Source organism: Aulonocara sp. 'chitande type north' Nkhata Bay, linkage group LG2 (assembly GCF_057382095.1).
Source record: "Aulonocara sp. 'chitande type north' Nkhata Bay isolate Kocher_YH1m ecotype deep benthic linkage group LG2, A_spYH_male_GT1.1, whole genome shotgun sequence".
In the NCBI taxonomy this organism is placed as follows: domain Eukaryota; kingdom Metazoa; phylum Chordata; class Actinopteri; order Cichliformes; family Cichlidae; genus Aulonocara; species Aulonocara sp. 'chitande type north' Nkhata Bay.
The window spans coordinates 18,219,891-18,247,416 of record NC_141345.1 but is presented as its reverse complement, the minus strand read 5'-3'; the positions used below and the strand labels follow the sequence as shown (position 1 = coordinate 18,247,416).

At 40.8% G+C, this 27,526-nt stretch overlaps 2 protein-coding genes and 1 non-coding gene across 3 annotated transcripts; all 3 read right to left on the bottom strand.

Moving 5' to 3' along the window:
• Positions 1 to 878: 878 nt before the first annotated feature.
• Positions 879 to 10,043, bottom strand: pabir2 (PABIR family member 2). The gene is made up of 11 exons (XM_086306924.1): positions 9,014 to 10,043; positions 8,740 to 8,908; positions 8,543 to 8,621; positions 8,394 to 8,447; positions 7,871 to 7,914; positions 7,716 to 7,770; positions 7,331 to 7,432; positions 6,307 to 6,392; positions 6,075 to 6,139; positions 2,998 to 3,094; positions 879 to 2,569 (listed from the first exon to the last, which is right to left on the bottom strand). The coding sequence occupies exons 2-11, from the start codon at positions 8,862 to 8,864 to the stop codon at positions 2,431 to 2,433; spliced, it is 846 nt and encodes a 281-aa protein (XP_086163050.1). The 5' UTR covers positions 8,865 to 8,908; positions 9,014 to 10,043; the 3' UTR covers positions 879 to 2,430.
• LOC147337603 (small nucleolar RNA U109) lies at positions 7,506 to 7,662 on the bottom strand. The gene has a single exon (XR_015125125.1). It is a non-coding gene; the product is annotated as a small nucleolar RNA U109 (small nucleolar RNA).
• A 5,972-nt stretch (positions 10,044 to 16,015) lies between the features above and the next one.
• Positions 16,016 to 25,104, bottom strand: hprt1 (hypoxanthine phosphoribosyltransferase 1). Its single transcript, XM_086306917.1, has 9 exons — positions 24,890 to 25,104; positions 21,563 to 21,669; positions 21,139 to 21,322; positions 19,922 to 19,987; positions 19,533 to 19,550; positions 19,366 to 19,448; positions 19,192 to 19,238; positions 18,983 to 19,059; positions 16,016 to 17,020 (listed from the first exon to the last, which is right to left on the bottom strand). Exons 1-9 carry the CDS (start codon positions 24,914 to 24,916, stop codon positions 16,973 to 16,975), a joined length of 657 nt encoding a protein of 218 aa, XP_086163043.1. The 5' UTR covers positions 24,917 to 25,104; the 3' UTR covers positions 16,016 to 16,972.
• Positions 25,105 to 27,526: the final 2,422 nt, after the last annotated feature.

The window sequence follows — 27,526 nt, the reverse complement described above, 5'->3', positions numbered from 1 at the left end:
TGAATTGTGAGTGAATTCAGGGTTCCAATCACTTCCATGGACATTTCCATGACTGTTCCACAGTCAACTGTTAGTGGTATAAGTGGAAGCAACTGGGAACAACAGCAACAGTAGAATCACAGAGTGGTGTCAGTGGATGCTGAGGCACACAGCCTCCTCGTCCAACATCAGTGTCCTCAAAAACGCGAAGCACTTTGAACTGTTTTGAAAAGTGCTATATAAATAGTTTATTTTTAAATGTGCTTCTGGGAGAATGGTAAAACATTTCCATAAACTCAGTCCTAAAGAGTTGAAGCTGTTATCACTATATCATTAAATCCTATGGATTAAGAATCAGATGTCACTCAAGTTCATATGTGAAGGTAGACGAGTGAATACTTTTAGCAATATTGTTTACTTCTAGAAGAACTGGTAACACTGTCGTGCTCCTTGATGCATCCGCATTTAATTTGTATGTTTTGGTTAATGAAGTACTAAAACTGAGAAAAATCAATAATTGACTCCAAAAAAAAAAAAAAGTAGTAAAAATAAATGCACGAAATGTCCTATAAAAATACTGGTACCATAATTGATGAAATGTGAAACTTGCTATTCAGATTAAACTTCTCCATTTCCATATAATGTTTGTTTTCCTATATTTATCGTTTCCCATTTTCCCCATGCATTATTTTTATATGGATTTTTAAATATATCCAGTGCATTTGATTGGATATTTCTTTAATTCATTCCTTATTTTTTTCTGGATTTTTGGCAGTCATAAACTGAGAAAAACCCCACAAACTCCAATTTCCGTTGGACTAATATTTCGGGAATTTATTTTTATTTTGGTAGTTTTGGTCTTCCATATACGAGCGCTAATACAGAAGAAAACACTGATACAAAAGCATAATGAAATAATTTATTTACTCCTGATGTCCGCTACAATAGCAGTCACAAAAGACGAGCAGATTACAGCCTCTATTACAGACATACAGTATAGCATATCATTTGCTAAGTTCATGCCCTGAACACTTCATAAAATGAGCAGAAGAGAAAAAAAAAAAAAAAAAAAAAAAAAAAAAAAACGCATCGTGAAGGGAACAAAAACAAAGCAGAAACCCCCAACATTTTCCTATTTGTATTTAAAAAAACAAAACAAAAAAAAACCCATTCAGTAAGTGAACTGCAACCACACTTGTTTAAATTAAAAGGGCACACTTCCATAAAATGATTTACAATCACTTCCTTTTTGTACCGGTACATAAACATTTAAGGTTACAGAGCCACAGAGGGGTTCGGAAGTATCGAGTTATACGGATGGATATGAACACTGGGGTCAGGACAAATGAAACCAAATTTAGGTGCAAATATCACAGTGCAGGCTTTAACCTCTACATATTGTAGTCAGACTTTTTTCTTCTTCAAATTTAGTTGTTTCCTGCTTAAGACTCACACAGGCTGAAACACTACAGGACCAAGCATCCTGTGCAATATGTGTTGGAGAAAAAAAAAGAAAAAAAGTGTAACCACAGCAGAAAGAGCAGTCTCTTTACTCACAATGTGATGGTGCTGTTTTTTTGCCTCGTGTTCCAGCAGTCACTTGATTTGGTGTAAATGACAGCACAGATGGCTTACTGCAGATAGAACGAATCCAATTTTATAACAAATGTGTTGTCCATAAATAAGAACACTTTGCCAGAAGGAACAAGGGGAAAAAAGAAGTCAGATTTTCATACTTTTATCCACAAAAATCATCCTGGTAAGAACACAGGAACTTTTAGTGTTGAGACTACCAGGAATGATCATGATTTACCACTTGCTCAGAATTACCAATTAAAGTAGCAGCAAATCATTTTTTTGGAGCTGAAGGGGAGGGAAGAAAAAAAAAAAATGCAAACACCACAGTTCACAGCCTATACCATAAAAATATTTAGAATATCTGCTCAGGCAGCAGGAAAACAATAAGTTAAATCTTTTCTTACAAAATCTGCAGACTGTGCACACACCAAGGCCAGTGGGCCAGACATTTTCCAGCACAAAAACAGGGAAATGCACACATCCAAGTAGTCTTTATATGTCCAGTGCTCAATGTCTCTCTCTCTGGTGAGGGGAACTGTCAGGACAGATTTATACAACAGCCACTTATTAGTATCCCTACGAAGGCTGGCACCATCCAAGATCAATTAGCAGCTGGTGCGCGCAGCGACTTCCCTCAGTCCTAGTTTTACTAGGATTACCTCTTACACAAATACATCCATGGCTGTAGTCTCCTTAAAATCGAGACCCTCCATAAAAGATAGCCATAAAAACAGCCAGTCAGAAGAAAGTGTGGGGGAAAACTCCACTTGAAGGAAATGTAGTTGGCGATGTGAAGGGTCTGAAAAGGAAACCAGTTCCCTGGAGAGAAGTCTTTTCCACTCTCCCCCCCCCATAGTCTTAGATATCCCATGCTCATTTGGGAGACAAATCCTGGAGAGAAGCAAAGGGTGAGTTGCTGGACGAGGAAGGAGACACTCCCTCCATTTTGCCTGGCGAGTCGGTGGAGGAGCCCACGCTGCTGAGGCTTCCATCCAGTAAATCTGGAGAGTGACTGAGAGGGAAGAAAAAGGTAGTCTTCAGAAAAGTTTGCATAACTAATTCACCCTGAATGAATGCACTGCTCAAAATCTCAAATGTCAGCACTCACACTGACTCAACTTTGAGACAGAATCGCCCCAGAATCAATATACTTCGATTTCTATGGAAGTAAATAGTTCTTAAATAAAACTGTAAAACTGCTGCCAGTGAGGTGACTGACATTTGATTCCGATCAGAATCAACAAGGCTCAATAAAATCCCCTATTAATTACTCAAATCCTCTTCATGTAGGGGTTTCCTTGTTTTTCCATTTACGAGATGGTGACTAGTAATCAAGCTTGGCTTTTACAGCCAGTGTGTCTGCCTACTTGCCTCAGCACTCAAAAGCTCATCCTTATCTAAGCAGCTTCTTATTTGTTGATGGGCCTGAGAGTTACTTACCAGGAGCTGAGATCTGACAGGTTGGAGACATCCGAGGACAGCATGGTGGTGGTGCCCTGGAAGAGCCTCTTGGGTTGACTCTCCGTTTCCATCTCACCTGCAGAGTAAAAGGCGTCCAACATTTAGAAATTGACACATGAGCTGTGCGACTATTCACAAAAGAGCCAGGCAGATGAACAGGCAAAGTTTACACTTGGTGAACTTTTACCTAGTCACATCCATACTGATTAACAGCACGTTCAATCTGCAGCGTGGCAGTGTTTTGTCAACAGAGGACCACAAAGTACACATGCACACACCAACACACCCAAAATCAAAACATATGTCATGTTTAATGATTAAGGATTCAAATGTGAACCTCTCAGAATTTGCATATTGCAATAGGTTTACTCTACTTTACCCGTCTGTGTGTATACACAGGCACACATTTACTGGCTACAATGGCAGCAGCAACAACCAGCCTGAGCCGGTTGTGACACTCGTTACCCTCTCATATAATGTTATTTCAGTTCAAAACAATGAGGTTAGAATGATTTAATATTCTCACACTGATTTACTCCATTTAGAAATAACATGCAGTCAGTTTGTTGACTGAAGAGCAGGTTCATTTCAGATGACTCAGACTGAGACTGAGTTGAGACTGCTCGTCAGACATGTAACCAAACCGAGTTGTGTGGCATTAACTCGGTTTGATCGTGGCTCAAGAGTTGGGAGTTCGTCTTGTAATCGGAAGGTTGCCGGTTCGAGCCCTGGCTTGGACAGTCTCGGTCGTTGTGTCCTTGGGCAAGACACTTCACCCGTTGCCTACTGGTGGTGGTCAGAGGGCCCGGTGGCGCCAGTGTCCGGCAGCCTCGCCTCTGTCAGTGCGCCCCAGGGTGGCTGTGGCTACAATGTAGCTTGCCATCACCAGTGTGTGAATGTGTGTGTGAATGGGTGGATGACTGGATATGTAAAGCGCTTTGGGGTCCTTAGGGACTAGTAAGGCGCTATATAAATACAGGCCATTTACCATTTAACATTTAGTGTCCAGATCACAAGTCAAATGTTTTTCTTCCAAGAATCTTTATTTCCATGAACCATTATAGATACTGTTTAACCACAGATATGGCACAAGCACAACATCATCAAGTCTGTTTGGAAAATATTTTGAATCTCATGTAGAACATCGGCTGGCATGTCTAGCCCTATTGGGCTGTTCGCTATAACGAGATACATCAGACGAAACATCTATCGTTTCATGTTACGCTATTGTTTGTTTCGTGGTATCGCAAAATAAACTGTTGACAGCAAAGTTTTTTCATTGTTTTGATGGTAACTGTAGAATTTCTTGAAGTTCTCTCTTTCTCTTATATTTAATATAACCACACTACAGATGGACAAGTGGCTGTTTTTAAGCGTTGTCATTAGCAACAACAACAACAACAACAACGGTAAAATCATTGCGTGGCTCCGCCGTCCGCTTGTTTATTTCCCCACATAAACCTTTCATAATTAAGTTGAAGATCCTGTTCAGATTTTTCTAAATAAACTGAATCACACAAAAGAGCCGTCAGGTACTAAAAAATAAACCTTAGAACAGGCGTTTCCCTGCTGCACGCCGTGTAATAAATACTCAATGAAAATTGCGGCCGTGCCTCGACTCCAGGTACACCGCGCTCAGCTGAAAACACTTTAACCAAGCCGAGTTGCCCGAGATTCACAGAATTTACAGAAAATGTAAAAATGTATTTAGTTGTCAGGAGGATGATAAATGTCTCATATCGGGATATGAGATTTTGGTCATATCGCACAGCCCTACCAGCCTAACAAGCATTTCCTGCACCACAGCGCTTAATAAATTAACTTCATCAATATAAAGACCACCGAAGACTCATTTCCACAACATTTGTCCTGTAGTCTAAGAACAGTGATGATTAACAGAAATATGCATGTCATACCATTTAAAATGTATTAAATTCTTAGATGTCCGACATTTCTTTACAAATATATTCTTCATTAGAATCAAAGCTTCAAGGCCGACATGTTGAACAGATGGCTTCTGACTACAGTCGTGCTGATGGACGATAACATCAGAGCTCACCAATCAAGACGACTTTCACCTCATTTCCCCTTTGATGCATTAAATTAAATATTATCCGATTCAAGTTTTAAGTTGCATGTTCACATCCACATCCCTCCCATAACCAACACTTTCGAAACATATGTCCGAGGGCACACAGGTTCATGCCCAGACTTTCAAATTGATCATCATTATATGACAGAAGACTAACAGGATACTTCTGACTGCATGATGGTTTAGAAACTGGAACTTAATGAGCCCACTCACCAGTTTTTTGCTTTTTGGGGAATTTTTTGGCACATTGTGCTTTATAAAGGGTGGATAGTGCTGCCATAATGGAGGGACTATAGATCAAATCATCCAACCCTAGTTCCAACCATAAAAGAAATCTACATCATGATCAGAAAACCTTTTTAACCCTTCACTGTGACCTTTCAGAGTAATCTCACGTAGACTGAATGGTGTGGAAGGTCACAGCCTATTGAGTTAAAACCAGTTTCTGGTTATGATGTAGATTTCCTAAATAAGTCTAAATCAGGCATTAATCACTGGATGTGAGCACCAGTCTCTCAAGTCAAAACAGATGAACACCTTGGCCATGATTAACTCCTCCCTCAGCAAGGTGTTGTAAAATAAAGTGGCCCCTGATCCCACAGCGAGAACAATGTGCAGAGGTTACACCAGACAAGTCAGAGGACTGACGCCTAAACCCTAAAAACATAAAGTAAAATATGCTTAAGGTAGCTAAAGTTTGTTTTAGGACGCCACCAGCAAACTGATGCGATTATAGCTCATCTCTTTTGAGTGGGAGGTCAATCTCATAATCTCCGTGTAAACACAGAGGGTCAGAGGTTACAAATGCCAGGATGTACATGCACTCAAATCGGCTTCCAAAACAGAGAGCAGAGGTAGGTCTGATTGCAACACACTCAGAGGGAGTGTGCCTGTTTGCTGCTGCGTTAATGTGCAAAGCCTCCCTTACACAGAGCATTGAAAGCATGTCTAAAGCACGACTCACCTTTGCGTTTTATTGGACCGAGTATGCTGGCTCTGATGCAGTTGATCGGACTTTGACTCCGTCGACTGAACAAGACAGAAAACAGGAACAATTAAAATCAATACATTTGGAAATACAGCAACAAACTGTGGGCATGAGCTGAAGTTGCAAACATAATTGTGCAAAGTTTGTAACTGACAGATTTTAACTCTTTAACTTTAAGCTGGGACAGCTCAAAAGAATTTGTACTCACCCAAATCGCCGTGTTGGGCTGGGTATTGGGCTGGGAGTGAGACCATTGCTGCTCACCAGAATTTGTAGTGAAGGAGAGAAACACTGCTGCTTGTAGGAGGGGGAGAGCAGAAAACATAGATAACGCATTAGATAAATCTGCAACTGATAACATTCAAGTGGTGAAAAATTACTGCTTAATCGTCACCAACTTCAGACTGCTCCAAATACTCAGTTTTAGATGGTTTTACATGGTCACCTCAGGAGGGGGGACAAATGAAGGAAGAGGAGCAAGAATTGTTTGTTTCAGACCACGGAGACATTAAAGTGTAGTGCTAATATAAAAATCTGAATTGTTTTGTGGAGCTGGAAAAAAAGCCGAATGAATCTCTTAAGAGAAAATGTTGCATCTTGGAGCTGCAGCAAACTAGAAGCCTTTTTTCACTAGTACCTAATTTGGCTCGACTTTGGTTGGTTTCCACTACAAGCCGGTAACACCTGATGTGCATGAGGATGTTAAAGCAATGCAGCCCAAAGTCCCCTGAAGTCATGTGTATGAGACATGAACACCACAGCATGTTGAGGCGATGGTATATCTGCCGCTTGGTCTACAGCTTTTTGCCAGACTCTGGGATCACGGTGGTTTTTTTCTGGCCATCACGCTCGTTGCTGGGTTTAAAAGAGGGACGTTTTGATTTTCACAAAGGAGACCCTCTCATGACTCATCAAGTGATGCCACTGACTAGCCAATCTGTGAATGCAGTCTGCTGGCGTCACATTTCCAGATCGCATCGGCTCTTTTTACCAGGCACTACCGCATAATGGAAAACCTACAAACGGAGTTGAGCTGTGCTGAGCCAAACAGGTACTAGTGGAAAAAGGCTAAAGGCCTAAGAAGCTCCAGCTTCACTGCAGCCAACTGTTCCCTGTAGGCTGCACATAATTAAATTATTAGTCAACTGGGTTATAGTAAGTAACTAGATCTAGTTAATGAAACTATAATGCGATAACTGTGTGACTCTAACCACAGTTAATGTCAGATGTACCTTTTTTCCTATTCCTCTTGTTGGGGACGGGGCTGGAGACACAGGCACAAAGTCGATTCGCTTTGGAGATGAAGATACAGGCTTTTCCAAATCATTGTCACTCTAAAAAACATTAAAGATTTCACAGTTCACCGTGTGTTTACAGCATCCTTTAGTCCAATAGTAACATCACTGCAAGTGTGGGAGTATTATACTACCAACTCAGCCTGACCTTTAGAGACTGGTGGCCCTGTTAACTCCCAGTTATTTCAGCGTTACTCTAGCATGTTTCTACTTGTCCTCTCTATAGTAACAAAGAGAGACCAAGAAAGGCCAGGGGCCAAAACATGCAAAACTGCCCGTCAGCAGAACATAATCAGCAACATATATGGGACAGAGTTTTTACCAGACTAAGGCTTTCCTCCCAAGAATGGCTCATCTGCATAGCAGCTTGAACTTCCCTGAGTGCACAACAACAATCAGAACATGGAGTCATCAGCCTGTCACCAACAACACAGCAGATCTCCTCATTCAAACACTGTGTATAAATGGATAGCTTACCGTTCATGTGCAGTTTCTCTGTTCATCACATCTATGCCCTCTTCCTGCAAGAGAACAAAAGAGACCCAAAGGTTTAAAAAATTAATTAATTAATTAAAAAAAAAAATCACATTAGCTACCATCACATCATTTTCCCCCTGGATAAAAATGATATGTACTCTTATTAAAATATTATTAAATATGGCAGAGAGAGAGAAAGACATCTTTTTTTGATGGGGGTCAAGAAGAAGCGCTTCAGTTCACAGTACAAGATTAACAAGCCCATTTCAGGCTCAGTCTTATCTCAGATGCTACAACTGAACCACTCCCCACCACCAACATCCATGTGTTTTCTTATGGAAATCAAGACTTGCTCTGCAGGAGTGTGATACTAAGAGTTGATTGGCTTGTTAAGATCAAGGACCCTGTGAATGCCTAAAGAGGTTGCTCTTGCATGTCTCTTACTACAGCCGACGTAGACATTGGTCTGAAGAGCTCAACTTCCACAGGAATTACTTTTACTGCAACCACTTCAATTCCTTACTTGTTTAATTTGATGAAGTCTGGTACTCGGGACCCGAATGGGTGATGAAGGAACCTGTAAGAGGAGGACATGGCTGATAATGAGTAAACACTCATTACAGTAACTCAGGCATCTCAATCAAGTTAGAATATGTTTATGAACCACTATACCATGTTGGGCCTGTTCACAACTGTAGTGCTATTTCTCCGGCACCGTAGGACCTCCTTCTGGAACACCTGGGAGTTATCACTGCAAAGACGAATTATGAACGCCTTTAACCATCATGTCAATGCAAATGAACTTATTTCAATGTGTGAATAAGGAAAGAGTTTTAACTTTGCAGTAAATTAAAGTCAGATTGCCCTACCTTAATCCATTTATCATGGGTGCACTGTTGGATCTTCTCAGGTGTCCATCACTTGGAAGTATGGAAGCTGGGATTTCCAGATCCAGTTCCATCTTTTCTTGTGGCATGACTCCTGAGCTGTTCATTTCGCTAAACAACGCTTCACCACCACCCCTCACCGATTCAGCAACTTAAAATGGCGAACCGACTCAGTAAAGTTACATTACTGATCTTCAACCTGTGCAAACTTTACATGTTCTTGAAGCAATATGAGTAAACAGGCAGTTGAGCTCACCTAAGACAAGCCAACACAGTGTAGGTAACTCTCGGCAATCTGCAAGGCCCCGTGCCCAGGGTGACTCCGGTGCTGAAGCAAACTAACGCTGTATATGTACCATAACGGCGTCCAGTCCACAAAGCAGCCGTGTGTTCACCGAAGATGCCCCTCATCAACCCTGTCTGTAACCGGTCACCAACTTTCCTGATGGATTGTTAGAGAGCCATGGCTATACACACCGCACAATGCCTACTAACAGTTGGTCTGCTGGTGCAAGGCAGCAGTTTGTGACGAGTGGATCCAAACTACCGCTGCATGTTAGCGCCTTAAATGAGCTAGCCGTAGTTAAACTAGCCAAATGGTCGCTCTGTCCACCAACTGAACGCTCGTCTTTCAGTCTACTACAAACGACATTAAAATAGCAGAGCTACATGTAGTGATGCTGATCAGCATACCCCGTAGCTAACACCGCACAGCTAGCTAATGGAAGCCAGTTGGCTCAGCGACAACAAGAGTCCAGCTACCTAGCCCGATAAGCTAACTAGCTAAGTTAACCACAATGCCATTTTCAGAAAGAGAGAGGCCGGGTCACCGTCTCACTTCACGTTTTGTCCATCAGCCCGACAGCTACAACTGCACGCAAGACGAATTAATCCGTGTCAGCTTGAAATATTGTCCACAGACTATCAAAAAAAGAAACGCTTCTGCTGGGCACCGCCAAGAATGAACCAGATCCCCCAGATGATCACACAAGAGCGAAAAGCTAGCAGCGAAGTTCACGCCCCTTTTTTTTAGCATTAGCAGGCCTGTCCAATAAAAGCGCTCCATTAGCCGGCGTGCTCAGGCGGAAAGTATTATGCCCCATCCGTGCGTTTGTTCCCCTCCAATTTCCATACATGCAAACGGTTTCACGGCAAGCCCCGGTATTCACCAGTTCCACAAAGAAATCAAAATTTACTCTGGCACACAAAGACGGCTAACGACGCGATAGTTTGTTAGAGACAGCTATGTTTGTCTTATTCCGGATATTGTTTATATCCTTCCTTGCGATCAAAAAAGATTAATTGAAAAAGAAAGGCATACAATTTATGAAGTATAGTCTCAATGTTTTCTGTAAGGACACTTTTTTTCAGATCTATAAAATAATTATGGCTAAAAGATTTCAGTAAGGTTTTACGGCAGTAAAATTTTACTGGAAAACAAACACCTCAACAGGTCTTGAGACAACGACAAGAAGCCCTGTACAGGATGGACTGGCCTTACTGTTTTCACGGGTTGCTTACTACCTGCAGATAACCATGTTTATTATGGTGCCAGTTTTGTGGTCATAAATGAAGTGAAGCTTGCAGTGAGGAGGCGAACTAGGCAGAGAAAAGTGGTTAATTTAAGGCTGGGTCTTGATAAGCATCATGAAACACAGCTGGTTATGGTTAAGATTAGTCTCAGTTTGAGGTAAGAGGAAACACACAGTTTCCATTAGACTTGACACATGAAATTGGAATATAATCTAGTGCCTAGAGTTAAAATAACAGAGGTGGGACCAAGTCATTGTTTTGCAAGTCTCAAGTAAGTCTCAAGTCTTTATCCTCAAGTCTCAAGTCAAGTCTCAAGTAATGTCAGGCAAGTCAGAGTCGAGTCTCAAGTCACTGGTGTAAAAGTCCAAGTAAAGTCACAAGTCTGAAATTTTGAATTTCAAGTCCTTTCGAGTCTTTAAAAAAAACAACGAAAAAAAGCATGTTGCAGTTATATGCTAAATGTAAATATTAGACCATGTAATTTTTAAATCTGTGTTTTTCTCAACACATGACAAAATAGTGAACTTAGAAAATATACACAAATTGTGAAATTGCACCTCTTTAAAATGCAGCTCAATTAAACCTAGCTCCAAGAATAATTTTTACCGACAGTTCTGAGATAAGCTGCATGTTATTCTTGGATGCGGTTGTAGGACTGGCTTTAAAATCGCATGACAAAAATATCATACATAAATAAATGATTTTTTTTTAAAATATCATTTAAAAAAAAAAACTGCATCACCAACGTAGCCTGGAAAACATTTGCTAGTTAGATGAAGTCAGCTATCTCATCGTAGCATATTTATATGCATATTTATAATTATACGCTTCTTGGAGTGAGTGCATACACTCATGAAGTTTAGTAACTTCCGGTCACTGCAACAAGCCCAGGTACAGTTTACCGACGGATGGGTACAGGACCTTGAAATGCACCGTGTAGAACGAAAGACCATCGTACGTATCATAAGTTTACCAGTCTCACAAATCGTCGTCATAAATACACATTCCTTAACCGTTTATTAATAGGACCTTTGAGCTCAACGGTAATTAATTAGTAGTGGAAATAATTTCTGGTACCCATCACAGAAATGTAGCAGTGACAATAATACTGTATGCTGTAATCGTACTGGGCAATTAGTGATACAAAACAACTGTTTTATCCTGTGAATAAAAGTATATGTTTTTGTCAATGTACCATAATAACAGAAGCGAAACGCAATATTGTGTCAGGACAATTCACTATTTATGCACAATAAATAAAGGAGCATAGCGCGACAATTTCTGTTCAGCGCCAGACTTGCTTGTAACCTATATCACCAATTATGTTAAGAAAAATGACGTATTAACAGAGGTGTGGACTCGAGTCACATGACTTGGACTCGAGTCAGACTCGAGTCATTAATTTTATGACTTTAGACTTGACTTGAAAAAATGTTCTAAGACTTGTGACTTGACTTGGACTTTTATACCAATGACTTGGGACTTGAATTGGACTTGAACCGGTTTACTTGAAAAGACTTGATATTTTACCCCAAATATAAAATTTAACATGCATATTATATAGAGATTGAAAATGTGACGTCATTCACGGGTAGAACCGCAAAGGATTCTGGGAACTCGTGGCAAGCGGTACTAGCGCACGCAGGCTTTCAATTAAAATCAGTCACACAGCGATAAAAAGAAACACAAAAATGTCAAGAAGCTGTTGTATTATTAACTGCAATAGCCGGTCGCATGACAGCCACGGGAAGCCGACGGGTAAAGAGATCGGTTGTTATCGGATTATGTCGTTGAAGAGAAATTGTTCAGCCATGTTTCCGAAGTAACAAAGACGCGACGGATGGCCTGGATTGCAGCCATTCAAAGATCAAATATAACGTCCCAGAACACTCCAGCTCACAGGTTAGTCTGCTCCAAGCATTTACACGAAGGTCAGTATTTTTTAATAGTTAATACGTCATTTTCATAACATAATTGGTGATATAGGTTACAAGCAAGTCTGGCGCTGAACAGAAATTGTCGCGCTATGCTCCTTTATTTATTGTGCATAAATAGTGAATTGTCCTGACACAATATTGCGTTTCGCTTCTGTTATTATGGTACATTGACAAAAACATATACTTTTATTCACAGGATAAAACAGGTTTTTTGTATCACTAATTGCCCAGTGCGATTACAGCATACAATATTGTTGTCACTGCTACATTTCTGTAACGCGTACCAGAAATTATTTCCACTACTAATTAATTACCGTTGAGCTCAAAGGTCCTATTAATAAACGGTTAAGGAATGTGTATTTATGACGACGATTTGTGAGACTGGTAAACTTATGATACGTACGATGGTCTTTCGTTCTACACGGTGCATTTCAAGGTCCTGCACCCATCTGTCGGTAAACTGTACCTGGGCTTGTTGCAGTGACCGGAAGTTACTAAACTTCATGAGTGTATGCACTCACTCCAAGAACCGTATAATTATAAATATGCATATAAATATGCTACGATGAGATAGCTGACTTCATCTAACTAGCAAATGTTGTCCAGGCTACGTTGGTGATACAGTTTTTTTAATGTGTATGATATTTTTGTCATGCGATTTTAAAGCCAGTCCTACAACCGCATCCAAGAATAACATGCAGCTTATCTCAGAACTGTCGGTGAAAATTATTCTTGGAGCTAGGTTTAATTGAGCTGCATTTTAAAGAGGTGCAATTTCACAATTTGTGTATATTTTCTAAGTTCACTATTTTGTCATGTGTTGAGAAAAACACAGATTTTAAAATTACATGGTCTAATATTTACATTTAGCATAACTGCAACATGCTTTTTTTCGTTGTTTTTTTTAAAGACTCGAAAGGACTTGAAATTCAAAGTTTCAGACTTGTGACTTGACTCGGACTTTTACACCAGTGACTTGAGACTCGACTCTGACTTGCCTGACATTACTTGAGACTTGACTTGAGACTTGAGGATAAAGACTTGAGACTTACTTGAGACTTGCAAAACAATGACTTGGTCCCACCTCTGCGTATTAACTACAACAGCAGACTGACCTTCGTGTAAATGCTTGGAGCAGACTAACCTGTGAGCTGGAGGGTTCTGGGACGTTATATTTGGTCTTTGAATGGCTGCAATCCAGTCGCCTCTTTGTTACTTCGGAAACATGGCTCGAACAATTTCTCTTCAACGACATAATCCGATAACAACCGATCTCTTTACCCGTCGGCTTCCCGTGGCTGTCATGCGACCGGCTATTGCAGTTAATAATACAACAGCTTCTTGACATTTTTGTGTTTCTTTTTATCGCTGTATAACTGATTTTAATTGAAAGCCTGCGTGCGCTAGTACCGCTTGCCACGAGTTCCCAGAATCCTTTGCGGTTCTACCCGTGAATGACGTCACATTTTCAATCTCTATATAATATGCATGTTAAATTTTATATTTGGGGTAAAATATCAAGTCTTTTCAAGTAAACCGGTTCAAGTCCAATTCAAGTCACAAGTCATTGGTGTAAAAGTCCAAGTCAAGTCACAAGTCTTAGAACATTTTTTCAAGTCAAGTCTAAAGTCATAAAATTAATGACTCGAGTCTGACTCGAGTCCAAGTCATGTGACTCGAGTCCACACCTCTGTAAAATAACATCCAGTCAGTATGAAAACAAATGTGAGCGGTGCATCTGCAAACATGAGTGGCTTTTCATCAACAGCACAAATTAAAAACCACAGTAATTATTAATTAGTGGTTGGCACTCTTGCCTCAGAGCAAGAAGGTTGCTGGTTAGCTGGAGCCTTCCTGTGTAGGCTTCCCCCCACAGTCTAAAGACACCGAGGTGTAATGTCCAGGGGGGTTATGACCCCCCCCCCCCAATAATCAGACCCAACCAATATAACCCCCTCAATAAAATTATGAATTATCTTGCATAAATAGGCTGTTGATTTTCTTTACTCATTTCAGGTATTACCAGCAAAATAGTTGCATGTTTGTTTAATGATCTGGGAATTTACCCAGATTTATTTATTTACTTAGGCAGAGATCTTGACCTCCCACAGTGTTCAGCACAAAGTTACGTCGATGTAAAGACATGCATGTTTGCTCTAGGTAAAATGTCTTTCTCTTCGTCCTTAGCGCACTGGATACATTTTCAGAGCATACCCCATCTCTTGCCCCATGACAGCTATGATGGGACCTTTCATTTTAACGGCGAGAGACAGAATATGAACAAACAACAAGTTATGAATTCAGTTGCATGTCACTCAGTGTCACAAATAAGTATTTGATGTTCTCCAACCAAGCAAGAATTCTGCCTCCTAAAGATTGATTGTTTCTCTCCACTACCATGGGCAAGACTGTCAAAGGACGTCAGGGAAAAGATTGTAGACCTGTACAAGGCTGGAATGAGCTACAACACAAAGTCTTGGTGAGAAGGTGATAACTGTTGGTGAGATTATTTGAGAATTGAATAAGTATCACATGACCATATATCGCTCTTCGTCTGGGGCTCCCAAGGTCAAGATGATCATGTGAAGGGTGGTGAATCGGCCCAAAACTACACAGGAAGAGCTTCTTAATGATCTGAAGGCAGTTGGGACCACAGACACCAAGAGCACCGTTGGTAACACACTACGCAGTAATGTGCTGAAATCTTGCAGTGCCCACACAGTTCCCTTGCTCAAGAAGACACATGTAAGAGATAAGATAAAAGATAAGATAAAACTTTATTAATCCCTCAGGTGGGTTCCTCTGGGAAATTCGTCGGTTTTAAACTTTCTAGTGAACATTTAAATGATTCAGAGTTTTGGAACAAAGTGCTGCATTTAGATGAAACCATAATCAAGCTCTTTGGCATCAACTTGGCCCACCGTGTTTTGGAGTAAGAGAAATGCTGAGTTTGACCCAAAGAACACCATCCTCACAGTCAAGCACGGAGGTGGGAACATGATGCTTTGGGGTTATTTTTCTAGTAAGAGTACAAGAGGGGCCAGTGGACAGAGACATGTACCGTTAAATCCTGGACCAAGTCCTCCTTCCCTCAGCCACAACACCTGAAGATGGGTTGTGGATGGGTCTTCCAGTGTAACACTGACCAAAAACAAGCCAGAGGCAACAAAGACATAGCTAAAGAAGCACATTATGGTCATGAAGTGGCCTATCCAGTCTCCAGAGCTCAGTCTAATGAAAATCTGCAGAGGGAGCTGAAGCTTCAAGTTGCCAGGCAGCAGCCAAGAAATATAAAGGATTTAGAGTTTCTGTAAAGAGGAGTGGACCAAAATCCCTCCTGTGTGCAAACGTCTTACTGCTGCGCTTGGCAACAAGGGTTTCTCCACCAAATACTGAGTCATCAAATGCTTATTTCAGTCAGTGACATGGAAACAGTGTATGACTTTTAGGTAACGTGTTGGGCTTTTTCTGGATATTTGGTTAATATTCTGTCTCTCTCCATTAAAATGCAACTGCTATAAAATTACAGATTTTTTGCAAGAGAGCAAACTTAAAAATCTTACAAATCATCAGGGGACCAAATAATTATCCCCCAATGTTAGCTTCAATTTCCAAATGACGATCAGACAACAGGAGCTCAAATGTTCATGATCTTAATGAGCAAAGATGGAAGACCAAATCTTGGCAGCATCATTCTGTCTCTGTCACTATTTATATTTTTTGGCACTTCGTGTTTCAATATATCAATAACTTGCTGTAATAGTAAAATGAAAAACTTTCTTTCAGGTTTGGTGTGGAAAATTTTAATGGCTGGTGCTGCAACACTGACGATTACAGAACATTTAATTTAGCGAAACTGCAAACAAAAAGGATATTTTTTAAAAAGGGGCCTTTAATTAAATTATGTGTGAATAAAACATGTAGATACAGATTAGGAATTTCAAATATTCAAATGAAAGATTCTTAACCATTAACAGTTTGTGAATGAATATCTGCAGCGTTAAAAGGATCACCTTTTATGTTACACAAAGGAAGTGCATGTCTAAAGCTTTGATTTCATTCATTTTCATAAATTTCTTCTCAGGTTTACCAATGTCTACATAATTTAATCAGGGACAGCAGCAATTTACTTTTCTACCTAATGTTTCTTCAGCGTTACAAAACAGTACCGTAGAAAAGTGAAGTATTCTTCCAAAATATACACACACTTCAATAAAATTTTACTTCCTCTTAAGGTGTCCCATAAAACAAAAAAACAAGCACATTTTAATAGTTTCAGGTAGAATTACAAAAACACAAAATAATAATATTAATAATAATAACAATAATAATTTTACACAAAATACAAAATATGAAAGAGGAGGTTGTAAATCTTATGGCAGCACAACAATTACGCGACTGCACTTGAAGCTAGCAGCATTTCCCTAAAATGCTCTCAATTAAAAAATAAAAAAGGAATAAAAGTGGGGACCATAAAAGCAATATTCTAATTCAAGGTGAAGCTGGGATCCATTCTATTAAACCCAGACGTGATTCTTTCTCAAGCAATCGAATGCAAAAAAATTGAAACCTTTGCGTGTCCATGCGTGGTGATTCAAACACGGGATTATCACGTTGGGTGTATCCTCAGGGACCCTGAGCAAGCCGATTATATTCTCATGACACAATACAAAGCAATGAAATATAACATCAATGCTAAATGGAAATGAAATAACCAAATGTTGAAAACTGTTACGAGGTGCTCTTCATGCTTTGTACTTCTCCTTCCCTGTTTCACTAATGACGCAGATATGCTGGAACAGAAAAGAAAAGAAAAAAAATACACTTAATTCTGTCAGAGATGTATAAAGAGAAAAATAGTTTTAAAATATGAGTTACAGTACTAGGAAAAAGTCTTGAGCCACTTCTTATATTTTGCTAGGAAATTAGGAAACGGCTGTAGCGATTGACAGAAACGAAAACAGAAATGGAACTACAGAGAGCAAAAACAGAGTTTGTACAAATGCAACAAACTTGAAAGTCAATATTTGTTATGACCACGTTTGTTCTTCCACACAGCCTGAATTCTTATGCTGAAAAGTTAAGCTATTCTTGGTATTGGATACTGGATCAAAATCTGACTTTTCTAGGTTCATAATAATGTCCATTAGTTTCCCATCCCCCTGAGCCATGGATTGCATTTATATAGTGCTTTTCAAGGCACCCAAAGCGCTTTACAATTCCACTTCATTCACACACTAGTGGAGACAGCTACAGTTGTAGCCACAGCTGCCCTGGGGCAGACTGACAGAAGCGAGGCTGCCATATCACGCCATCGGCCCCTCTGGCCAACACCAGTAGGCGGTAGGGTAAAGTGTCTTGCCCAAGGACACAACGACCAGGACAGAGAGCCCGGGGATCGAACCGTTGACCTTCCGGTTACAGGTTCCCATCCCCCTGAGCCACGGGGCGACCTTTTCAATATACAGATCAACTGCCTGGGAACTGGGCAACACGGTGGTTAGCACTGTTGCCGCACAGCAAGAAGGTCCTGAGTTCAATTCCACCATCAGGCCGGGATCTTTCTGTGTGGAGTTTGTTCTCCCCGTGTTTGCGTGGGTTCCCTCCGGGCACTCCGGCTTCCTCCCACCGTCCAAAGACATGCAGTTTGTGGGGATAGGTTAATTGATTAGTTTAAATTGCCCACAGGTGTGAATGTGAGCGCTAATGGTTGTCTGTCTCTCTGTGTTAGCCCTGCAACAGACTGGCGACCTGCCCAGGGTGTACCCTGCCTCTCGCCCTATGACAGCTGGGATAGGCTCCAACACCCCCGGCGACCCTGAAAAGGACAAGCGGAAGCGAATGGATGGATAGATGGATGAACTGCCTGGGAAATGGAATCAGTTCTTGACCCTGACAGGCCGGTCAGCTCTGACTACCAGATGATCTGTTTCGTGTATGTACAACACATACGCACACGCACACAGTGGTGCTGGGAAATAGTTGTGCAAAATCTTACTGCCACATGCTAATATGTTGCTTAAGCTCTTCACTGTGAGATCAATTGAAACAAAAGCATCAATAGAATTCATAACAAATCCAATAATACACTTAAAATCACCCAGCTGAACGTGGACATTTTAAAGAATCTGACAAAGTCAAAGTGCCTAAAGCTCAAACCATCCAGAACTCAGAGCCAGCCACAAGCCAGCGGCCTCAGTATGAGCACAGGGCCGAGGCAGTTATGAAGAAAATTATAAAGACAAGTGGAAAAAACAAAGACTTGAAACTGATATAAGAACAAAACTGATATTTGTTTTGTTCCCGTTTTGTTTGGTAAGGTAAAATGTGTCAGGTGTTTCTGCGACAGGTTCCCATAAAGATATAATTTAAAATCAGTTCTTTGCCAAGTCGCCTGCAATGTGAAGAGTCAGCACTGGTTCATCCCTTGAGTTGGGTGCGTTTTTATGCTTGATTTATTCATAGGTTAGTGTTAAATGGCTGGTTAAACTGGGTCAAACTGTTAATGAATACCTTTTGAGACAGGCTGCTAGTAACAAAGTGTCTAAAGACAACCTCTGGAATGAAAATGAGTGAAAAAGAAGCCAATGTCTAAAGAAAATCTTTGAGAGACCTTCAGAAAACCTGGAGAACTATGGCCCAAGACCATTTTAAAAACTTACAATAAAGTCTAAAAGGCTTGCAAGCAAAAGAAATGAAATATTAGAGGGCTCAAGACTTTTACACGATACTGTTTATCTCTTTCAAATACTTACGTTTAGATCTCTAAAGTACTCGTTGTAGTCTAGTGCATAACCCACCACAAATTTGTCAGGGACCTCAAACCCTACATCTGGGAGAAAAAGAAAAAGAACACGTGAAGCTTTTCTTACATCTTCATTGTTGCAGTTTAACAAACTGTTCTATGAGCTGAACTTCAACCAAAGTCTGTTAGGAATTCACAAGTTACAAATAATCAACTCACAATCCGGTCGGTAGCCAACACTTCTTGGTGTTCTCTTCACCAGCAAACTGAAGACACAAACCAAAATGACGATAAAAATCTGCTCTAGCTGCTTAAAACCCCTCAGCCTGAAACATACCAGTCTGAAGCAGCTTTCCAGTAAAACTCCAGCAGTTCAGTGAAGCCATGAATTACCTCGCTACTTTGACCATTTTAGGATTGTACTGTTTGAGGAGCTGCAATAGCGTCTTCATCGTCTTCCCTGTGTCGATAATATCCTAGAAGCACAAAAGAGGAGCACAGATAAGCACTACTGGAAATAACAGCTGCCTACTTTAATACAGATGAAAAACAGTACGTACCTCCACAATCAAGACATTCTGTGTGCAAGAAAAAAGAAAAAGCCATTAATCAAGTGAAAAACAAGTCATCTTAAAATGCAACTGAGCTGAGTAGGAGAGCTGTGGTCTCCTGATTACACAGGGAATGCTTGCAACAGTGCAAAAGGCTGTAACTATGTGGGAGCTGTTTTACTTACAACCACATAAACATGCCTGTTTTAAATTAATGTAAGATATTTGGGAAATGATTACATGAAAACAATAGCTTTGCTTAAATGTGGATATATTTCTTTCAAATATCTGCTCATCCTGACTGCTAGCAACTTTAGATTGGAGAAAAAACAAGGGGGTAAAAACCAGCCTTTAATATTTTTAATCATGTCAGTAGCGTTTTAGCTAGCTGTCTTTACCTTGCCTGTCAGAGTAGACAGGTCGTCTCCACCGATTACTTTGATTTCACCCGTCGACTGGTCATTCTGTGCAGACAAAAATAGGAAAAGAATAAAGGAAACCTTCAGACTGGCAAGAAAGAGTCTTTCACAGGGCGGCACAGAGTCGTGCAAAAGACCAGACAAAAGCCTGTTCTAACGTTTGAGTCTAAGGTTTATTTTTTAGCATCTGGCGGCTCTTTTTTACTTCTCATCCGTAATATAATCTGCTCTTTCACGTGGTTCAGTTTATTTTGAAAAGTCTAAACAGGATCTTGAGCTTTATTGTGAAAGGTTTATGTGGAACATAAACAAGTGGACACACAATGGTGTTACCGTCGTTATTGCTAACCACAACGCATAAAAACAGGCGCTTGTCTGTCCGTAGTGTGGTTATATAAACTATAAGAGAAATGGAGAACTTTAAGAAATTAATATAGCCACTACAGTGACCATCAAAACGGTGAAAAAATATTGTCGTAAACAGTTTATTTTGCGACACCACGAAACAAACGATAGCGTAAAATGAAACGATAGACGTTTTTATATCGTCATCCGATATATATCGTTATATCGAACAGTATTCTGGAGTCAAATATGAGCCCAACTGTATGACAGCTAAAGCTTGCATGATGCAATGGGACAATGATTCCAAGCACAGCAGCAAAACTACAACAGAATGGCTGAAAAAGAAAAATCAACGGCTCAGTCAAAGTGCAGACCTCAACCTGACTGCAATGCTGTGGCAGGAGCCTAAGAGAGCTGTGCATAAACAAATGGACTGATGCAACAAGAAGGTCAAAGACAGAAAGTCCAACCATGAAGTCTGAGGCTGAAAATGATTAGAAACAACATTTATGGGTTGTTTTGCGTTCATGCAGTTTCTTCATTGCTCTAGACAGACTTCATATTTTTTGTTTATTTTATTTTAATAATTTAATTGATGTTAAGGCTTTATATTTCCAGGCATCCCCAGTGGGCTGACTGAAAGACACCAGCATGGCCTCATACGACCATCATTTATTTGCCGAATCCTTTCCCTACTGTGCTGTTTTGCATTTTACTTTTATAATTTAAGCAACTTTTAATCATCAGCCAAACTTTTTAGTTTATTTCCACTTTTTTTAAGTGTATACTCTAAGAAAAAGTTCCAAGAGGCTTTGGTGATTTAAAGAAAAACTATAAGACAGATCAATTACATAGTAGCTCTTGAGGCGTATGAAGTCGACCGTCATTGGGATGGAGCGGTCGCTGTTCCTGTTCAGAGCCTTGATGTAGTCGAGCAGGTCTGCGAAAAACTTGTAGCCCCCTTTCAGCACACAGAGAGCCACGATGTGGTGTCCACCCATTTCCTTCATGATCTCTCTGGCCAGCCTCTCAGTCCTGATATCACACGGTTTGGGGAGCAAGAAATAGAGGATAGTGACCTCAGTGTTCTGCAACAGTCAGCAGAAGTTGTCATTTCTTTTCAGTTTGTGTCAGCAAGCAAATGTTTCTGAAAGATTTCTGATTGCTGTAAGTTTGTCTGCATTAATCAGTGAATCCAGGTTTAACAGAGCACTTTCATCCACCACTTGCAGGAAATCTCTGGCAAGTCATAGCTGTATGAATGGGACCACCCACCTGTCCAAAATGAGTCCATGTGGGATATAGACCCTCTCCAGGTCAGCAGCATAATGCTTTGGTATGCAGAAAAGGTCCAAGTCATAACCCTGCTCCTCATCACTGATCTGAAAATAATAATAAGAAAAAACATTAGCACAAAAGAATTGAAAGAAAAATCTCAGAGGGGGATTACCAAACAAGGAGCATGGGGGGGGGGGGCCTCACCTGACACAGGGCAACCAAGGTGAAAGAGATCAGGTTAATGGAAGTCTACTTTCCCACGAATTTTGCTGCCACACTAGTTTATCTGCCTCATTTTACCACCTAGGGCCACACTGAGCCGTCTCAAGAAAAAAACCCTGGATTCTCAGAAAGAGGAAGTTTTCCAATTTGGACATCATTAAAGCGTCAATGAATCATTCCTTTGTTGCTGCTGAAGGTCTCCTCACAAACATTTTGTCCAGCAAGATACTGCCATCTGATCTCCTTCCAGAAGTGTATGCCTCTTCCTAAGGAGGTACTTGGTAATTTGTAAAATTACATTTTATGCTGCAGGTCAAACAGCAGACCACAGGAAACCAAACAACATGACTGGCATCATGTGACAGCTGCAGCACAGAGTTCGAGGAGTCGTGGGAGGGATGAGAAAAACTGAGAAAGGGACGGTGCAGAATTTGAATCAAATACAGGAATGAACGCACCAAAACTCTGGATAACACGGTTCCCATTCTCGTGCCACATGCAGCTACACTGAAATAAAGCCTTTCCCTTTAGTCCTGCTGACATGTGGGTCAGTTTGTGAACTCTTGATAAAGGCTGATACAAAGCAGATGTCATCACAGTCACATGATTAGAAAGAGTATGTTCCACTGTTACTCACAGACTTGCCGTTTGTTTTAAAGACGTATTCGGTTCATTTCCTGCTTCGTATATTCAAGAACTCAGAAATCTATCATACCAAACAAAAACAATAGAACAAGGAAAAACAAATCAAGAAAACATAGTTGTATTTGCTTTATTTGTGGGCATTTTACCCTTTATTGGAATGGGCGGTGGAGAGAGGAATGGGGATGAAATGCAGGAAATAAGTCAGCAGCAGGCTTGAAACCAGTACTCTAAAAGTACTCTAGCCTTCAGTAGGAGTCTTCTAGTCAACCATAATTTCCCTCTTGATTAGAAATGGCAGCTATTTTAAAACCCATATACATTTAAAGCCCAAAAATAATTCAGAAAATGACAGCAGACAGCACAATTATGTGCAACAAATAGTATTATCAGATATTCTAAAACAGTCATAGAAACACCTTAATAAATACGTACCCCTGTAAACACACAATGATTTGGAAATGTGCTTACAGACTAGCCCTGGTCAGGAACAAAGGTAATACAACTAGCAAAATGTCACTCTGCTGGTGCAACATCCTTTATCTATAGAGGACAAGGAGCAGATAACAGTGAAAAGAAACAAACTTCTTTCACATACATTTACCTAATATTTTAAACTTAAGCTATGTCTCATATAACTGCTGTTATAAAGCATCAACATTTATCAAAACGCAGAAAAACAAATCCAGTGATCCAGACTGTGGTCAAAGGAATGATGACCTTTGTGCTTGCATATTGGTCTATGTTTGACAACTTGTCAATTTTTCTTTCAATGTGATTAAGACAACAGCACAGTAAAAAGATACATTTTAGCCAAATGGACACTTTGCTTTATTATCTGTGTCTGCAAATGTTTTGGGAAATCTGTTTCCCAGAAAGGATCACAAGTACACTGGGCTTAAAATGCTGGCAACAGCCTGAAAAACAGCACACCGGTTATCTATTTACTGATCCTAGTGTAGGGGCCAGGGTAGCCTGTAGTACAGTGCACAACACAAAACACACACCAACAGATCCAGTAAGGTAGGACCTTGTATTTTGACTCAGAATGATGTAAGAAAAAGTAAATGTTACTTATCTTTTGTTAACAGCTATTTCAGTCCATCTGTGTGTCTTTTCTTTCATCTTAAAAAAGCTTAAAATTCAGTACAGCTTGGGACTTTTTCCAGAAGCAGAAGAGAACTTTTTCCATCTGTGACATCAGCTCTGCAGCGCAGACATCCACACCAACATATTTGATGTAATGTCACACATACTGGTGGTGAAATCGAATTTATTTCATTGCTGGGCCAATTTAATTTTCCACAATGCAATCACTGTACACCACCAAGCAGCTCTTCTACAGTTAGCTACTTTATATTTCAGACTGAAGTGGGCAAATCGAGCCAAATATCAGTAGCAATACTAGTATTGGTATGGGCTCAATACTAGCACAAAAGGATCTATACTTTGACTTGTGCTAAATTCATTGTTTATTTGGAAATGGGTATAAAATATTTATTTATAGCCTATAATACATTTAAACAACAGAACTACTTATGACGTTGATTACTTATGATGGAAGGTAAAAATCACAGTGATTTGGTTGTCATTAAAATGTATTTAGAATTGTCAAATTAATGATGACATCTCCACTACTCTCCTCTCCATCAGCTGCCTTTACGAGTGAAAAGTATCGGTATGTGTACTGGCCCTGTATTTACTTGGTGTCGGACCGATACCAAACTGCACGCACACTCGGGATCCTAAAGGGTTTAAAGACACCACATTCTCATACAAGTGTGGAAGCAAGATTTATACAGAGGTCTAAAGCCGCCCCAACATATTCGTATAGTACAGAAATACCACAATAGACCCATTTCTGTAATATACTTACATATCTATATTATTGCTAATATATATTGTAATATATCTATATCATGGCTAAAGCACTTCTGGATGGATGAAAACTGCATTTCGTTGCCCTGTACCTGTGACATGTGCAATGACAATAAAGTTGAATTCTATTCTATTCTATTCTACACCAACATAAACACAGTGCCGTGCACCGTTACTTAGGAGCCACACTTAAAGGGCGCGTGCTCTAACACGCCCCCTTCTTTACCCCCTCGTTCGTTTCGAGCACTTTGTTATTTTGTATAATGGTTCTGCTGACAGACGCATACACCCACACGTTAGTGGGTCCACCGCTTGCGTCACGTACGTAAGGCATATGTGGAGCGCGTGTCTATAGAGCGCCACAGGCCAAGCTGTATTGAATACAATATCCATGCAAAATAAATAAAGTAAAATACAACAAAAAGTTACCGATGTGTGAGTGGTGAAGAGTACTCAGTCCACACAGGTAGCTATCATCTAATAACTGCGGCTAACAGCCCGTCCACACACAGCGTGTTTGGCTGCATGCAGAGGTAACCTCCAACCACCTTCTGTCTCTTATTTCACTTGGGAAGAACTTACCACCACACAGGAGCTGGAAGTCGCCATGTCCGTGTCAGTCCCTGCCGTTAACAACGTGTGTACTCCAAGGTGCGGACTTCAGACAGAAAACGCTACAACGTATCCTCAGCTTGATCTCGCGGACTCTTCACCCTCGCGACAGCGTACACATGGAGCAGATAGCTCCGCTGCTACCAGAGGTGTCTGTCTTCTTCCGGGTTCGCGCCTCTGCTGCTGTCCCGTTGCAAGCACGTGATCGTACGCACAAGGGCGGCGGGCAAATCGAAAAATGCGGGGAGGGGTCAACTCCTCCCATCGTACATAGGCTGTTGGAGAGCTGCCAATCAAAGAACAAAGCTCCGTCGAAATCCAGCGAACCCGAGTTTAAGAAGATTCTATTGGTCATAGATACACGATGTTGCACACACCCACCCAACACTTCAACCAATGACCTCGCTTAAAGTTGCACTAATGAAAGAGGCTACCTTTTTAGGCGAAGCTGATCATCATTCAGGACAGGGTGTTAACCGTTAACTTCTTCATCATCTTCTTTCGGCTGCTCCCCTTCTTCCATCTCACTCATCTCACTCCATCTCTAGCATCCTCATACCAGCCCTCTGCAAGTTCTCCTCCACTACATAATCTTCTCTGTGGTCTTCCTCTTTTCCTCCTGCCTGTCAGCTCCATCTTCAGCATCCTTTGTACAGTGTATCCACTATCTCTCCTCTGCACATGTCCAAACTGCCTCAGTTTTTCCTCTCTAACTTTGTCTCCAACCTAAGCTGTGCCTCTGATGTACTAAATTCTAATCCTGTGCATTCTGGTCACTCTCAATGAAAGTCTTAACACCTACAGCTCACTCTCCTGTCTTTAAGTCGGTGCCACCTTCTCCAAACCATAATTCAATTTTCAATTCAATTTTATTTATATAGCGCCACATCACAACAAAAGTCACCTCAAGGCGCTTCATAGATACAGAGAAAAACCCAACAATCATATGACCCCCTATGAGCAAGCACTTTGGCGACAGTGGGAAGGAAAAACTCCCTTTTAACAGGAAGAAACCTCCAGCAGAACCAGGCTCAGGGAGGAGCGGGGCCATCTGCTGCAACCGGTTGGGGTGAGAGAAGGAAAACAGGATGAAAGACATGCTGTGGAAGAGAGACAGAGGTTAATAACAGATATGATTCAATGCAGAGAGGTCTATTAACACATAGTGAGTGAGAAAGGTGACTGGAAAGGAAAAACTCAATGCATCATGGGAATCCTCCGGCAGCCTACGTCTATTGCAGTATAACTAAGGGAGGATTCAGGGTCACCTGGTCCAGCCCTAACTATATGCTTTAGCAAAAAGGAAAGTTTTAAGCCTAATCTTGAAAGTAGAGATAGTGTCTGACTCCCGAATCCAAACTGGAATCTGGTTCCACAGAAGAGGGGCCTGAAAACTGAAGGCTCTCCCTCCCATTCTACTTTTAAATACTCTAGGAACAACAAGTAGGCCTGCAGTGCAAGAGCGAAGTGCTCTAATAGGGTGATATGGTACTACAAGGTCATTAAGATAAGATGGGGCCTGATTATTTAAGACCTTGTGAGGAGCAGGATTTTGAATTCTGGATTTAACAGGAAGCCAATGAAGGGAAGCCAATACAGGAGAAATATGCTCTCTCTTTCTAGTCCCTGTCAGCACTCTTGCTGCAGCATTTTGGATTAGCTGAAGGCTTTTCAGGGAGTTTTTAGGACTTCCTGATAATAATGAATTGCAGTAGTCCAGCCTGGAAGTAATAAATGCATGAACTAGTTTTTCAGCGTCACTCTGAGACAGGATATTTCTAACTTTAGAGATGTTGCACAAATGGAAGAAAGCAGTCTTACATATTTGTTTAATATGTTCGTTGAAGGACATGTCCTGGTCAAAAATTACTCCAAGGTTCCTCACAGCATTACTGGAGGCCAATGTAATGCCATCCAGAGTAAGAATCTGGTTAGATACCATATTTCTAAGATTTTCAGGGCCGAGTACAATAACCTCAGTTTGATCTGAATTAAGAAGCAGGTTTCACAAATCACCTCTAACACTCGACTCCACCCACTCCTACCCTGCATGCACTCTGTTCTTCACCTCTTCTCTGCATGAGTGGGAGGCAGGTATAAACACGTGCATTGCTTTGACTTACGTTCATTCTTCTCCTCTCCAGTACAAACCTGCACCTCTTCAGGCTCTCCTCCACCCACCTTCTACTCTCACTATGGATTTGTATTCTCTGTGAAAATCATAGTCCGTGCAGACTCCTGCCTGACTGCATCTGTCTTCAGTACAAACAAGTAGGGGTCAGAGCTGATAATTGATTTAATCTCACCTCCCCACCTTGAACCCATCTGTCCTACTGCACATCTCACAACCGTCTTACTGTCCTCATACATGCCCTGCACCAGCCCTACATACTTCTCTGCCACTCTGGAATTCCTCACTGCACGCAGCAGTTCTATACTAAGAAAAAATGCAGTTTTATGCTGCAACTCCCCAAATGCACCCCCTGAAAGACATCTTTACCTAAGAATTATTTATTGGTGGCACTGCACTTAATTGGTTTAGGTCTTATTTGTCAAATAGAACTTTCTCTGTCAGCCTTCTCGGTTACGAATCGTCTTCTGCTCCTC

What these genes read in the sequence shown, in the direction of transcription:
- hprt1 (XM_086306917.1), bottom strand. Translation starts at nt 24,916, where the DNA reads ATGGCGACTTCCAGCTCCTGTGTGGTG. An exon ending in TACGCCTCAAGAGCTACTAT is followed by an intron (nt 19,988 to 21,138) that starts GTAATTGATCTG and finishes TTGTCTGCACAG; the next exon opens with AATGACCAGTCGACGGGTGA. An exon ending in TGTTGGCTACCGACCGGATT is followed by an intron (nt 19,060 to 19,191) that starts GTGAGTTGATTA and finishes TTTTTCTCCCAG; the next exon opens with ATGTAGGGTTTGAGGTCCCT.
- pabir2 (XM_086306924.1), bottom strand. Translation starts at nt 8,864, where the DNA reads ATGAACAGCTCAGGAGTCATGCCACAAGAAAAGATGGAACTGGATCTG. An exon ending in CCCATGATAAATGGATTAAG is followed by an intron (nt 8,622 to 8,739) that starts GTAGGGCAATCT and finishes TCGTCTTTGCAG; the next exon opens with TGATAACTCCCAGGTGTTCC. An exon ending in GGGAGGAAAGCCTTAGTCTG is followed by an intron (nt 7,433 to 7,715) that starts GTAAAAACTCTG and finishes AATGTTTTTTAG; the next exon opens with AGTGACAATGATTTGGAAAA.